A 12601-nucleotide genomic window follows, 5' to 3' on the forward strand; every position below is an offset into this window, starting at 1 on the left:
AAATGTGGAAACTGGATGATGTTCACACTCTTTGTGCAACGGTGCGTTTCCAGAGTTATTGAACTGACTGAGATTATACGATAAAGTCCCCATAGAGAGAGTTTTGCTCCTTAATGTGACACCAGCTGTTAGAAATGGCTGATTAGAACAAATGAAGACTGACAGAGACTTTTGAAAGACAGGAACTGCACTTTCCTTTTCACACGAACACCTGAACCTTTATTAAATATCTGTATTACTGTTATCACACTATTCAGAAGAACTGCACATTGCATTATACATCTAATAATAATTGCCTCAGTTTCAACCATATATCCTTATCTTACATTGTATTTCGTCTATACTGCATACAGTATAGTACGTCTATTCTGCATATATATAACATTACATACTTTAATACATTATTATATATATGTATATTAGATAGTTGCACAACTGGATATACACTATGCACTCTTATAGTGTACGGCAGTCATTCCCAAAGACTTTATTTGGGTTGCCAAAGTCCACAATGTTTTATTTAACATTTATATCTGCAGTACACATTTGTGCCACACGAGGGCGCCTGAATGTTCGTATTGTTCTGATAATTGTAGCCTATTTTGATGTAACATGAAAGACTGTCATACCATCTGTTTGTTTTACTCATGAGAAAAAAAAAAGTTTGTTAACTCCGTCTACGTTTATGTAATTTATCAGACGTGCATATCTCTTTAAAAAGACTGGTTTGCCAATTCAAGATAATCAAGCGTTACGTTTACATGCAACTTTGCTATTCTCACGATTTATAGCTAAAGGCTATTGTGAATTGGGTTGTGATGGCATCCCTTTCATTTATTTGATTCCTCATTTAATTGTTCTTTATATGGAATATGTGACATTTCCCCCAGTGGTAAATACTGAGTGAGGAACTTTGGGTTATGATTTAATTTCTTCTCCAAACAGATATAAATCCTTTTGTAAATCAACTCTTCCGTTCACTGACTGACACAATTCAATGCTGGTCTTTTCGTGCAAACACATCTGGGATCTGCGCGGATAATGTGCTTGTCTGAGCTAGATAAGTGTGGATTAGACTAAAGCAATGTTTGGAAATAATCCTGGGTGTTTAATGGACACTGGAAATGGTCTTTACTTTATGTTTTTTATTTATTTATTTGGTCTAACTCCCACAGCAGTTTGTCCAACAGCTGACCTCCGAGTTCAGAGTGAAAGGAAGGAAGCAGCATGACTAGTAACACAATATAAAACAATACCGTCCCGAGAAGTGTAAACCATTGCTGTCAAGAGGAAAACATGCATCTCCCAATATGACTGAAAAAGGATTCAAAACAATAAATCATATTTGTGTATATATGTGTATATATATGCATAGTATTGAAGTTCTGATCCACACTTAACCCCCCGGGTTCTCAACCGTGTTGAATTATAAGAAGGAACGTTATAATTAATCCACTAGTACTCAAATTGCTGTTGAGAGGTGAAAGAAAAAAGTGACTTTGGTGTTTTTCTTTTCCTCCTTTGAAATGAAATGCATCATGGTCATTATGTGTGTGGATGAGTTTTCATGCCCTTTGGGAAACCTATTAAAAGACCAAATACTTAGGCGTGTATGAGGAAATAAGTACTTCTTTACATCATTGTTGCAAGTGTACTTTTTGTAGATTTATGGTATTTCGCCACCAGCAGTGGAATAACTTCAATTATGTTTTGTAGCGAGCCACTGTCTTCTGATGCGTTCAGGTGCTGTAGCCTACAGTGAAACAAACGCTGCACTATTGATTTGTTTTTCCATAGTGCCAACTGGGTCTTTAGCATTGCCTCTTATTTCCCCCCACGAGCTCTCGGCTGCTCAGCAACCGATAAAGAAATTGGCAAACCAGCTATATCAAAACCAAAAATAAGAATCGCCTCAATTGCAAAGTCCAAGACATGTGCGGGAAGTTGTCTTAGTGACGCATTAAAGACTCCAGTGGAGTCAATCACACAGAGCTGTCTATTTCTCCATACCGAGAGAGAATTGGTTAAAAGCCTTCTCACCGTGCTCTTTCTTTCCTTCTTTTTAGCTAAATAGTTTTCCCTTATGAAAGCTAAAAAGGAGGAAAATCTTCCTGAATTATAAAAAGGGGTCTATTAAATGGTGTAGCCCCTCACAGAGAGTCTCCATTGATTTAAGAGCAGGGTCATAAATCTTCCACACAACGGGTTCAGGGGATCTCCGGCTCAAAAGAGCGAGAAAAGAATAACAGCGACGTCCTGCTGCCGAGGCGCTATTCAATACTGTACCCAAACATGACAATCAATTAACAACAGAGGAGCTGAAGGTCATTAAATTGATTATTATGAGCACTCACGACTGCTCCTGATGAATATAAATAGGATCAAAGTTGACTAAATATGCTCAATTATAACAACTGGCTGCTGACAGGCTTCATTATCCTGCACCTCAACACCACCTCCTGTAATGGCAGTATGGAGTTGAAGATTATAGCATTACATGATATTTATGGTTAATGCACACGTGGAGTTCGCAGCTCATGAGATTAGTCGATTAATCGATTAGTCACCGGAGTATCAGCAGCATTTCGATCAGATTTTTGTTTTGCTTGACATCTAATTTGCTATTTTAGGAATATTCACTGCTTCTCCCAGATGAATATTTAAAGGTTTTCTTGGATTTCTATGAGAGTTAACTGAATATCGTTGGGTTTCAGACTGCTGGTCTGATAAAACAACAATGTGATTATGTCGACTTGGGCTCTGGGAACATGTGTTTTTACTATTTTCTGACATTTTATAGAGCAAGCGACTGATCAGTTAATAGATGATGAGAATGATCATTAGTCGCAGCCTTTGTTGACTTAAATACTTCGATTCAACATGATAATCAACCTACGACTGCAGACTTAATTTAACAGTTCAAATGAACTTTTAAAATCAATAAAAATGTTTATCGGGATGAATATGGTGTGATTGTATACAGCAGAATATATTAAAACTAATGAGTGGGATATAATTGGACTTTCCCAGTGGTGCTATGCTACGTACGGTAATTGCATCGATGGTTTGATTGCGAGTCCTCAGGTCTCTACTGTCTTTAGACAAAAAGAGAGAAAATCTCAAACTAATCTTAAACAATAGTATATAATCCAAAACCCTCTGTCAGACAAAATCAATCAAATAAAAAAAGCCTTTAAAAACTGTGCTGAAGAAGCAGCTGCCTACTGATCGTATGAGACATTCATCAGGAATAAAACAAACAAACACTCAGATATTAATCCAGATGCAAACACAACACATACATAAACCATTCATGTGGTATTAAAAACCTGAGATGGTCAAAAAAGGCAACACAAATTAACTGTAATAAATGATTAAATAAAGAAAGCAGAGTGGAGCGTCTTCTATCATAACATAAAAGTGATCAAAGTACGACTAATATGAAGCATACTTGTACTTAAAGATGGTCATGTTAACTCTTCTCAGGTAGTTAACTCTTAACTCTGAATCTATTCATCATAAATCATAAATAATAATAACCTTTACTGTCATGTTGACGAGTATTTTAAAAAGTACTATAACTTCTAAAAAGGTAGATCACTGCAAAGTTAACATGAATATCATTTGTGCATTTACAGTAATAGCAAATATGGCAGTGGGACAAGTCAAAGCTCAGAAACACACACACACACACACACACACACACACACACACACACACACACACACACACACAGCTGATAACACAATCCACTTGTCAATTTCTCCACTCAGGGAATTAAATTCGCTTGAGCTGAGATCACCGTGTCACGAACTGGCCTCTTGCTCTTTGCTCGGCTCCCAGCGTGAAGCAACCCCCGCCTGGGCAGCGGTAACAAGGGCCGCGCCCTCCGAGTTAACACACACACACTGGCCGGGGGAAAGCACAGCCTGCTGGGTAGTGAACAGAGGTGTTGGGATGCCGGAAGGGGGGGGGGGGGGGGGGGCTTTCGGTTCAAATTGGCACCCTGTGTCAACTTGTCAACACCTCGCCCGCCTGCGAAAGACCCGCACACCGTCCGCCAGCAGCACCCGCTCCTCACGCCCTGTGACTCCGCCCACTCGTTAGTGTGCAGCATCCCGCCAGGTGAGACCGAGAGAGCACACAAGAGGGTGCTGAGCTCCTTCACTTCATTTAGTGTGTGCACCAGTTATATCTCACATGTATGTTGGTTCCATTATTTCTTTAATCATAGTTACATCTTTTGTTACTTCTTTTTAAGGGGGAACACAAATACTAAATGCTTTGTGCTTTAAGGGCACTTCTGTTTTTTTATACAGTGAGGGTATTTTTTTTCTTCCACATACCGTAAAAATCAGGTTACAAGCCGCTACTACCTTCGATCAGTGCCCCCGTTAGCTCCCCGCTGTAGCCTGCTAGCGCTCCTGCTAGCTCTCCGGCAACCAGCAAAGGTAGAGGGACCAGCCCCGGCTCGACACCCGACTCGGGCAGAGGTGACGCGGGCAATAGCAGTAGCAGGAGCAGCGCTAGCTAACGCTGCTGCTAGCTAACGCTGCTGCTAGCTAACGCTGCTGCTAGCTAAAGCTGCTGCTAGCTAACGCTGCTGCTAGCTAACGCTGCTGCTAGCTATTGGTGATGATATGGCAACATGGTGGCATGGTAAGTCAGTCAGGACGAGAACCACAACAATCAGACAAACTGTAAACAAGATCACGGTTTAGCTGAATTATTTAGCCGGTGATTCTTTCTTACTGCACATTTGTATGTTTTGGAACACATATCTATTTTTATTTTTCCAAATTCATCAAAACAGAGATCATAAGAAGCAAACACACCAGATCAAAAAACCCGGTTAATAATGCAGCTTGATGATTGCCAGCGCTAAATGCTTTCTGGAACAGGAACTTTCCAGAAGGAAAGATCTGCATGGAGTGCCCTCTATTAAACTAACCATGGGGGTAAAACACCTTATTTAGTGCTAAAACCAAAGGTTTGCGCTCCCAAAATTGGCTGACTGATAAAAAGTGTATTTAACATGTGGTTGAGATGAAGACTAAATAAAGAAATAGCTAGCTAAAAAAAACTTGTGAAATTACTGTATGGCTTACAATATGGGAAGCTTGGAAGTTATTTTGTATTAAATGTTGTGAGTATGATGTCGGCTCCTGGATTCCTGCATCTTTGCTCCTGTACGTTTACTGGAAGGATCTCAATGGCAATTAGTCTTTATTCAGACTGCATTGTTTTACTCTTGACCTTCATGTCGCTGTGTGTGACTTCTTCTCCTCTGAGTGTCACATAAACTAAAGTACGACCGTCTCTCTGCTGCTGCGTGAAGTCTTTTTAGCTTCCCGGATCTCAGCAATTAACTCGGTGACGACACAGCGTCGTTATCACCGACAGGAACGACGGCTCAAATTACAAACAAAATAGAGACAAAAATTGTAATAAACCAGAGATATTTTCTCAAATATGGCCATGCCATTAAAACCAAATCAGAATTTGAAATTTTGAGAGCGGAGGAGAGAGATAGAGGGAGAGAAAGAGAGAGAGAGAGAGCGAGAGAAGAGAGAGAGAGAGAGAGAGAGAGAGAAGAGCAAAGAAAGAGACAGATACAGGCAGAGAGAGAGAGAGTGTGGGAGAGCAAGAGAGCGAGTTGGGAGCTGGGGATGATTTCTCTAGGGATGAAGGATGTGAGTGTGTGTGTGTGTTGAGTGTGTGAGGGGGTGGGGGGGGGAGAGGGAGGGGGATGTGGGGGATGAGAGAGAGCGGTGGAGTAGAGAGAGCGAGGAGAGAATGAGCGAGCGAGCCAGCAAGCGAGTCAGGCAGGGGGATGAGAGAGAGGAGGAGGAGGAGGAGGAAGAGGAGGAGATGTGGAGGATGGTGGGAGGAAGGGAGGAGTGGTGGTGGTTGAGGAAAGCGAGGCGAGGCAGAGCTGATTGAGATTCGGGCCTCCAGAGCTGCAGGCTCGCTGCTGCTGCTGCTGCTGGGAGCTCAGGGAGAACACGCTCCGTTATTGGAATTCTTCTCTTCTTTTTTTCCTTTTTTTCTAATGAATTAATTCTTCTCATCCAATTTAGGTGAAGATGAAAAGACAGCAGCGCTGCGAGCATCAAATTTAGCTTTTTTTTGTTGACCGGTGCCCGGGCCGCTCTGTTTCTGTTCAGTGCGGTTAATATCGGACACTTGTAATATATTATGTTTTCTTTTTGCTTCTTTTGGGGAGCCTTGTTTACAAAAACCAAACAACGGCAACAGAGAAAGACATTTCCTGTGCATGTTATTGGGGATGTTTCATAACCATTTACTGATATGATACGACAAAGAAACCTCCCCCAACACACACACACGCGCGAGCACACACACACACTTTACAGAAAAACTGATATGATTAACCCATTTGACACAATGTATGCAGTCATGCATGTAGACATACATACATCTTCATACACTGGTACTGAGGTAAACACCTGTCTTATCCACAATGATGGTAAACTTTGACTTTGGTACGTTACATAAAGGTTCTCCACGACACGAATCAAAAACTTTTTCCTGCGCAAACATTTTTTCTTCAGAATCAAAATCATCAATTCATGTTTCTTGAACAGGTCGATGCATTTAGCGTGTTTATAAGTCTCCAAACTCTTTGTGAACTCAATTTGACCATGAATTGAAAATAATTATATATTTCGGTATAAAAAGGCTCTTTCTCTCCTTCACCGAGCAATCCACGCACGTATTGTGTATTTTTATAAATGGCGTGTCAAGTAGAACCACCGATTAATATGTACGCCCATATTAGCTCGTTACTATGTATAATATCAGTGTATTGTAAACAGTATGTCTACAGATAATCATATACATGAATACAGTAACCAAATATACAGAATACTTCTGTTTAGCTTACAGTATGTGTTTATGTTCAAAGAATATCAGTCAATATGTCATTATCAGACTTTTTTATCATCCTCAAAGATATAATATTGTTAAGTCTCTAGTTTAAACTTTTTATTGCCTAAATGTATCTTAACCCAGCCTTAAAACTATTAAATCCAGCAGAAGGTGAAAACAGCACAATTTCATATTGATTCTGATTCCCAGCTAAAAAGAGATCCAACATTAAAAAGGAAAAGGCAAATCGCCGCCTAACTGGTGTTAATAAAAATGGCAGCCGATACAAAGAAATCAAGTTAATTTGTATTGAAAACTAGTAAAATCCTTTTTTCTCTCTCATCAAATCAGATTTTTGATGTCAATAAAAGACAAAACCACTTGCTACTTATTTGGAGATGTCAGTGCCGGTCAGCCAAAAAGTTAATTTCAGACACACACACACACACACACACACACAGACACACACACAGTGTCGGTTGCTGAAAACAACGGCTGTTATAGCTGTTTAACGTCAGCTCCCTCCGGCCTGCCGCCGCGGCTCAGGGTTCACGGTGCGGGGAACATGGAATCCCTTTGGCTCTGCTGCTCGGAGCTGACAAGGTATCTGGATTCATTTCGACAGTCAGCAGAAGAAGAACAGTGAGAGTCAGCTCGCCATCTGGCTCAGACTGTGGCGAGGCAGATATTCACTCCCGGCTCACGAGGGGATTCTCCCCCCAAAGACAAAAGCAGATGAGCTCAGCTTCACTGCGTTTCACAAGACCCCCGGTGTCAGGTGTGGATTATCTCACCTGTGCAATTTGTGTTTCCCCGGCTTCAATCTGCGCTTCACTTCTACCGCGAACTCAACCGCGCTCTTCAAAGACCTTATTCAAGTCGCCTTAGCTTTGCCTTCCGGAGCTCCTGAGGGCTTAAGAATCTGCCGACATCTTTAACTTGAGGAGCGCCAGTGGATTTTTTACGGGGGTCTGGTGGAAAGGCCGAAATGCTGATAGAGAGTACAGAGGGTAAATATGACAACGCGTGACATTTTCTCTGCATTACATCTAAGCCCTGATTGGTGCAGATATGTTTGGTCGTAGGGGGAATGGAGGCAGGGTGCATTTTTCAGCGGAGATATCTTAATGCCACAATTCAACATGCAGTAACAGTCAATGCGAATGCAGCTTAGGTTGAAGGATTGGTTCACGTCTGTCCTGAAACAACAGTCAGGTTGCTGTAATCACCCTCCACCCCTTCCAATTTAAAAAGACCTTCGGACCGGAGAGTTTGTCCCCCATCACTTAGGAAGGGAGCTCTTAACCGACATCACGACCAATAACTGTTTCAATGTTCACACAAAATGTGATAATGCACGACGTGAAGTCATAATTCGTAGATAGTTTGTTGATGTTTTCACTCCTCCAACACTGCAAAAACAGCCCTTCTAGAAAGAAGCAAAACATTCTTATATTCAATCAAATCATCCTATATCAAAGCAAAAAAAACTTACCCCATTGGCAGATTTTTTTGCTTGACAAGATTTATTAAAATAAGCCAAAAATCAAGAAAAAGTAAGGCATACTTTCCTAAAATTAGATATTTTTTCTAATCAAGACATGCTTGACAAGACTAATATTCTTTTTTTGGGGAAAATATGACTTATTTTCTTGATACAAGGCTTTTTTTACTTTCTTGAAATTCTTTTTTTGCAGTGAAAGAGCAGCTTTGAATTTGAAAAAACTCAAACCCTCATATTTTTGCGGGAGCCTATTGGATATAATTACTCAGTTGTATTTGGAAAACGGAAAATCACTTAATTATAATCCAATATTATAGTAAAAATGATTCTTTATGGATCAATCGACATGAGTACTTCTACTTTTGGTACTTTGAATATATTTTGCTTCTGTTACTTTTCTACTTTTATTTGATGATCTTTTTGATGCTTTTACTACAGATCTCTTGAAATGGAAATCAGGGATACGCATTTAAAAAGGTCAACAAACTTAGCAGCTAATGTATTATTTAAAAATCCATGCAACGGATTAAAGAACGACCGTCCCATATTTGGGCGCGAGGAAAACACTCGGACAAAATGAAACCTGGAAGGGAAAAAAAAGAACAAAAGGGTGCAAATGGATTTGATCTCCAACCAGTTAAAGGCCTGGCCCGGTCCCATTATCATAGCTTGTGATCAATTATTCATGGCGGGAGAAGCTCGGCGGGGTCAGGTGTTACCTTTGTAAACATTGGCTTCCCGTGCTGGGTGACCATGGTGCACTGATCACAGTCCAGGGTGATGCAGGAGTTGTGGAAGGACTCCTTGGAGTGTTTGAGGATGTAGTGGAGCTCGGTGACCCCGCCCTCGAACACCGTGCTGAAGTAACGGGGGATCAACGTCCGGCCGATCGCTGCGAGGAGACAAAAGAAAGCACAGGGGTGCTGAGTGCATGAAGGAGAGCAAAGAGACTACTACTAATACTACTACTGCAGTAGTTACGATGCATTTTTAGGGCTACTGCTTTAATCCTACGTGATCCTACATTTCTGTACTTCAGGGTTCCCTCGTCTCAAAGAAAGCAGGTTTCTAGAAAGGGTTTTTGATGAGCTGCCTGAAATAAATGCTGCGGTTGACACAAGCTTAAGAAGTTTAAAAATAAAATACGTCAGTAAATACCCCGCTTCGTGAACTTTGAAGCTTGTACGTGTCTTAAAAATGGCGGCTGCCACCAAGTGGCTCAATGGATGTTAATACTGACGCTCATGTTTGTTCAAAGCCTAGCTAACGTTTTGTTTTTTTTACTTCTGCTTATCGCATTTGGCTTCAAAAATCACAAAAAGTGTTGTTTATTCCGGAAGATTATCTTGCTGAACAAAACGTGTAAATATCAAAGTATTTCAGTATTTTCTGCAATAATAATCAAAAAGAATCCCGTCAGCTTTTTGTGGAGCAAACAAGTGCGATTCGACAATAAATGCTGTTGCTGCAAAAGCTATGTTACAGTATTTCTGAAACAATAATACACTAGATATCCCACATTCAACAAACATGTACATATACAATTAAATTCAAGGTAATACAAACTCATGTTTCAAGAGAACAAAATACAAAATACCAAAAAAATGATGCTTGTTTATGTGCAAAGAAAATCACAAACTGCTTGATAGGGACATCTGCTTGAGACTCATTAATTAAGATAAATATTTTATTGGCTGTCAAAAGCTCCTTGGAGGCAGAAACTGATCAGATGGTCAAGTGAACGAAATTGATTCAATATTTGATAAGGAATATGTTCTGCTCTTCCTATTAGACCCATTTTCTATCGTGGAAAATCATTCAAGGGAAACAGGGAGGACTGCTGAGTCCGCCGCCTATTGATTTGACTTTAACCTCTCGACTCATTACGGCCGCTCGCTCGTAATACTGCCAATGTCAGTTTTTCAGAGCATTTATATTCTTCCCATAACCGGTCTCATTAACAGCTGCAGACGCCTTCTAATGGGACTAAACAATAAGTAGATAACAATAGGCACAAATCATTTTGAGCGGGGTCTGTAGTAATCATTAGAAATCTGAATGAACTCACTGCTGAAGAATATGTGCTATCGAGCAGCCGCCGCCCAGCTGATTGTGGTCAATTTATGAATCGGGGATCCCAGACGCAACAGGCGAGTTTTAGATTTAGAAACTATTGGATTGGCTAAACCATTTCGAACGCAGCCTTCAGCAGAACCTGCTCGCCCTCAGAAAGAAAAAGATGTCAAAATCCTTTAGTCTGAGTCTGAAACAAGTCCAATAAACCTTAGTGCAGTGAGGTAAAATTCATCTCTATCCAACTGAAGATTGAAGCTTTTCTCAAAGCAACTGACAATATCATGAATTTGAGCCTCTCGATGCAAGACGTGACTCTTCATATAACATAACTCTCGGTATATATTCCTCACCCGAGTGAGACTGCACAGGAAAAGTATTTTCAGAATATTTATCACAACGATAGGATTCCATGACTAAGTTAAGTATTACACTGAATTATTAAGATGGACGACTTGTGCGGCGCAAACTTTTTTTCTTCTTTTTTTTTGCAGAAGCCTAAAGAGACAATGAACTGCATGATGAAAACTATCGAGGTGGAGTCAGGGAGGGAGAAAGTGTCTTCAGTGTTTTATAGCCCTCAGGCTTCGTCTGGTTTCCATCTTTCTGTGTTAGCGGGCTTCAAGGAGAAGAATGGATGATACACAGAGAGGCTTACATTTCCATTACTTATGGATGGCATGCGAGATACGTATCCTTGAATACCTGGATGTATTTTATAACATGAAATCGTGTCCTAAAATGCCTTTTCTTGTAACGTTTTAACATTCGATGATGGAAATATAAACGCCAGGGTTCTGAAGCCAACACCATCGCACCAAAACTTGAGCTTCGGGATTCTTTTGTCTCAGAGCTTCTCCAGGCAAAGTGGATGACAATCCCAGTAGGAACCTAGAATCCTGCTACACGCCTTCTTCCAGCGGACCGAAGCACACAAAGTCCACTTATTTGTATATTAGAGCTCCTTCTATCATCTGAGTTGTATGACATTGACGAATATCAACTCTATACTTCCATTATCGATAATGAAACCAACCTCCACGATCAAAAACTCTCCATTTTATAAACCTCAAAGGATATTGTCAACTTTCTAAAGAAAAGTAAAGCTGCAACTGATGATTATTTTTCAATTAATCTGTTGATTATTTGATCAGTTTATCATTTGATCTTTGAAATGTCTGTTCTCTTCAGTTTTCAAGGCTACATCTCTAAATGTTTGGTTTTATCCAAATAACAGTCCAAAACAAAAGAAAACTATTACATATCCGTCATAGAAGATACAAAAAAAAGAAGCAAATATTCACATTTTAAAAGCTCGAACAACTGACATTTATGGCACTTTTGCTGAAAACATGAATAAAAATAGTGGGAAAATTATCTGTTTTTCTTGATTATCAATTAATTGTTTCATCAAAAAAAAAAAGACTGATTATAGTCAATACTTCATTACACGACTAGCTAAGCGGGATATTTTGCAGCGTGGGCAGAGCTTTATTTCAGTGCTTGGAAACAATAATGAGGAGCGAAAGTGAAAAATGAGATGTTAATGCACACGGTTTACTCTGAATATAAAGCAAGACCGTCTTCAATGCACAACTTAATGTAAATCAGGGATTCTGCACAGCGCCAACGGAGAGCAGCTGCTCTTTTTGCTAACTGCAGAGCTCAATATCGCCGTTTCTGTTACTTGTTGAGCAGCTGTGCGCGGTCAAGCTGCAGGTCGGCCAGTGGCATCTTAGCAGCACACTGCTCCTTTTCTCTCTCCCCCCCTGGCCTTTTATTTTCCAAGCTATAGGGTTTCTGCTGAACACAGATACTACTTTCCTAGCGCCGCCCCGCTTCACACGGCTGCACGCATGAGAGCTGCGGTCCGACCGCAGGCTTCATCCAAACATCGGCAGTTCCACTCCACTTGCTCAAGGGCAGGCCCTGCACTTACTGAAGGGCAAAGGGCTTCTTATTATCACTCAAATGCAAAGGGGATCTCAACCAGCAGCTGTTTGGTCTGACAACTGCACCCAAATGAATGTGTTAATTAATTCATTTGACTTAAGTGTTGCCCATCTCTTAATGGGATTACAGGACAACCTCAGCGTTCGTAAAACTGATGGCACAGTAGACGATGAATTAAGA

The 12601-nt window shown here is 40.5% G+C and overlaps 1 protein-coding gene across 1 annotated transcript in view; it reads right to left on the reverse strand.

The window, feature by feature from the left end:
* The window catches only part of ldb2a (LIM domain binding 2a), a gene marked incomplete at its 5' end in the record, with an annotated part of 89463 nt that overhangs the window by 22321 nt on the left and 54541 nt on the right, over positions 1-12601 (reverse strand). The window contains one exon of the mRNA XM_079229198.1: positions 9115-9287. Within this exon, the coding sequence (XP_079085324.1) occupies positions 9115-9287 (173 nt within the window). The remainder of the gene's footprint in view (positions 1-9114; positions 9288-12601) is intronic.

Source organism: Taurulus bubalis, assembly GCF_910589615.1.
Source record: "Taurulus bubalis genome assembly, chromosome: 13".
In the NCBI taxonomy this organism is placed as follows: domain Eukaryota; kingdom Metazoa; phylum Chordata; class Actinopteri; order Perciformes; family Cottidae; genus Taurulus; species Taurulus bubalis.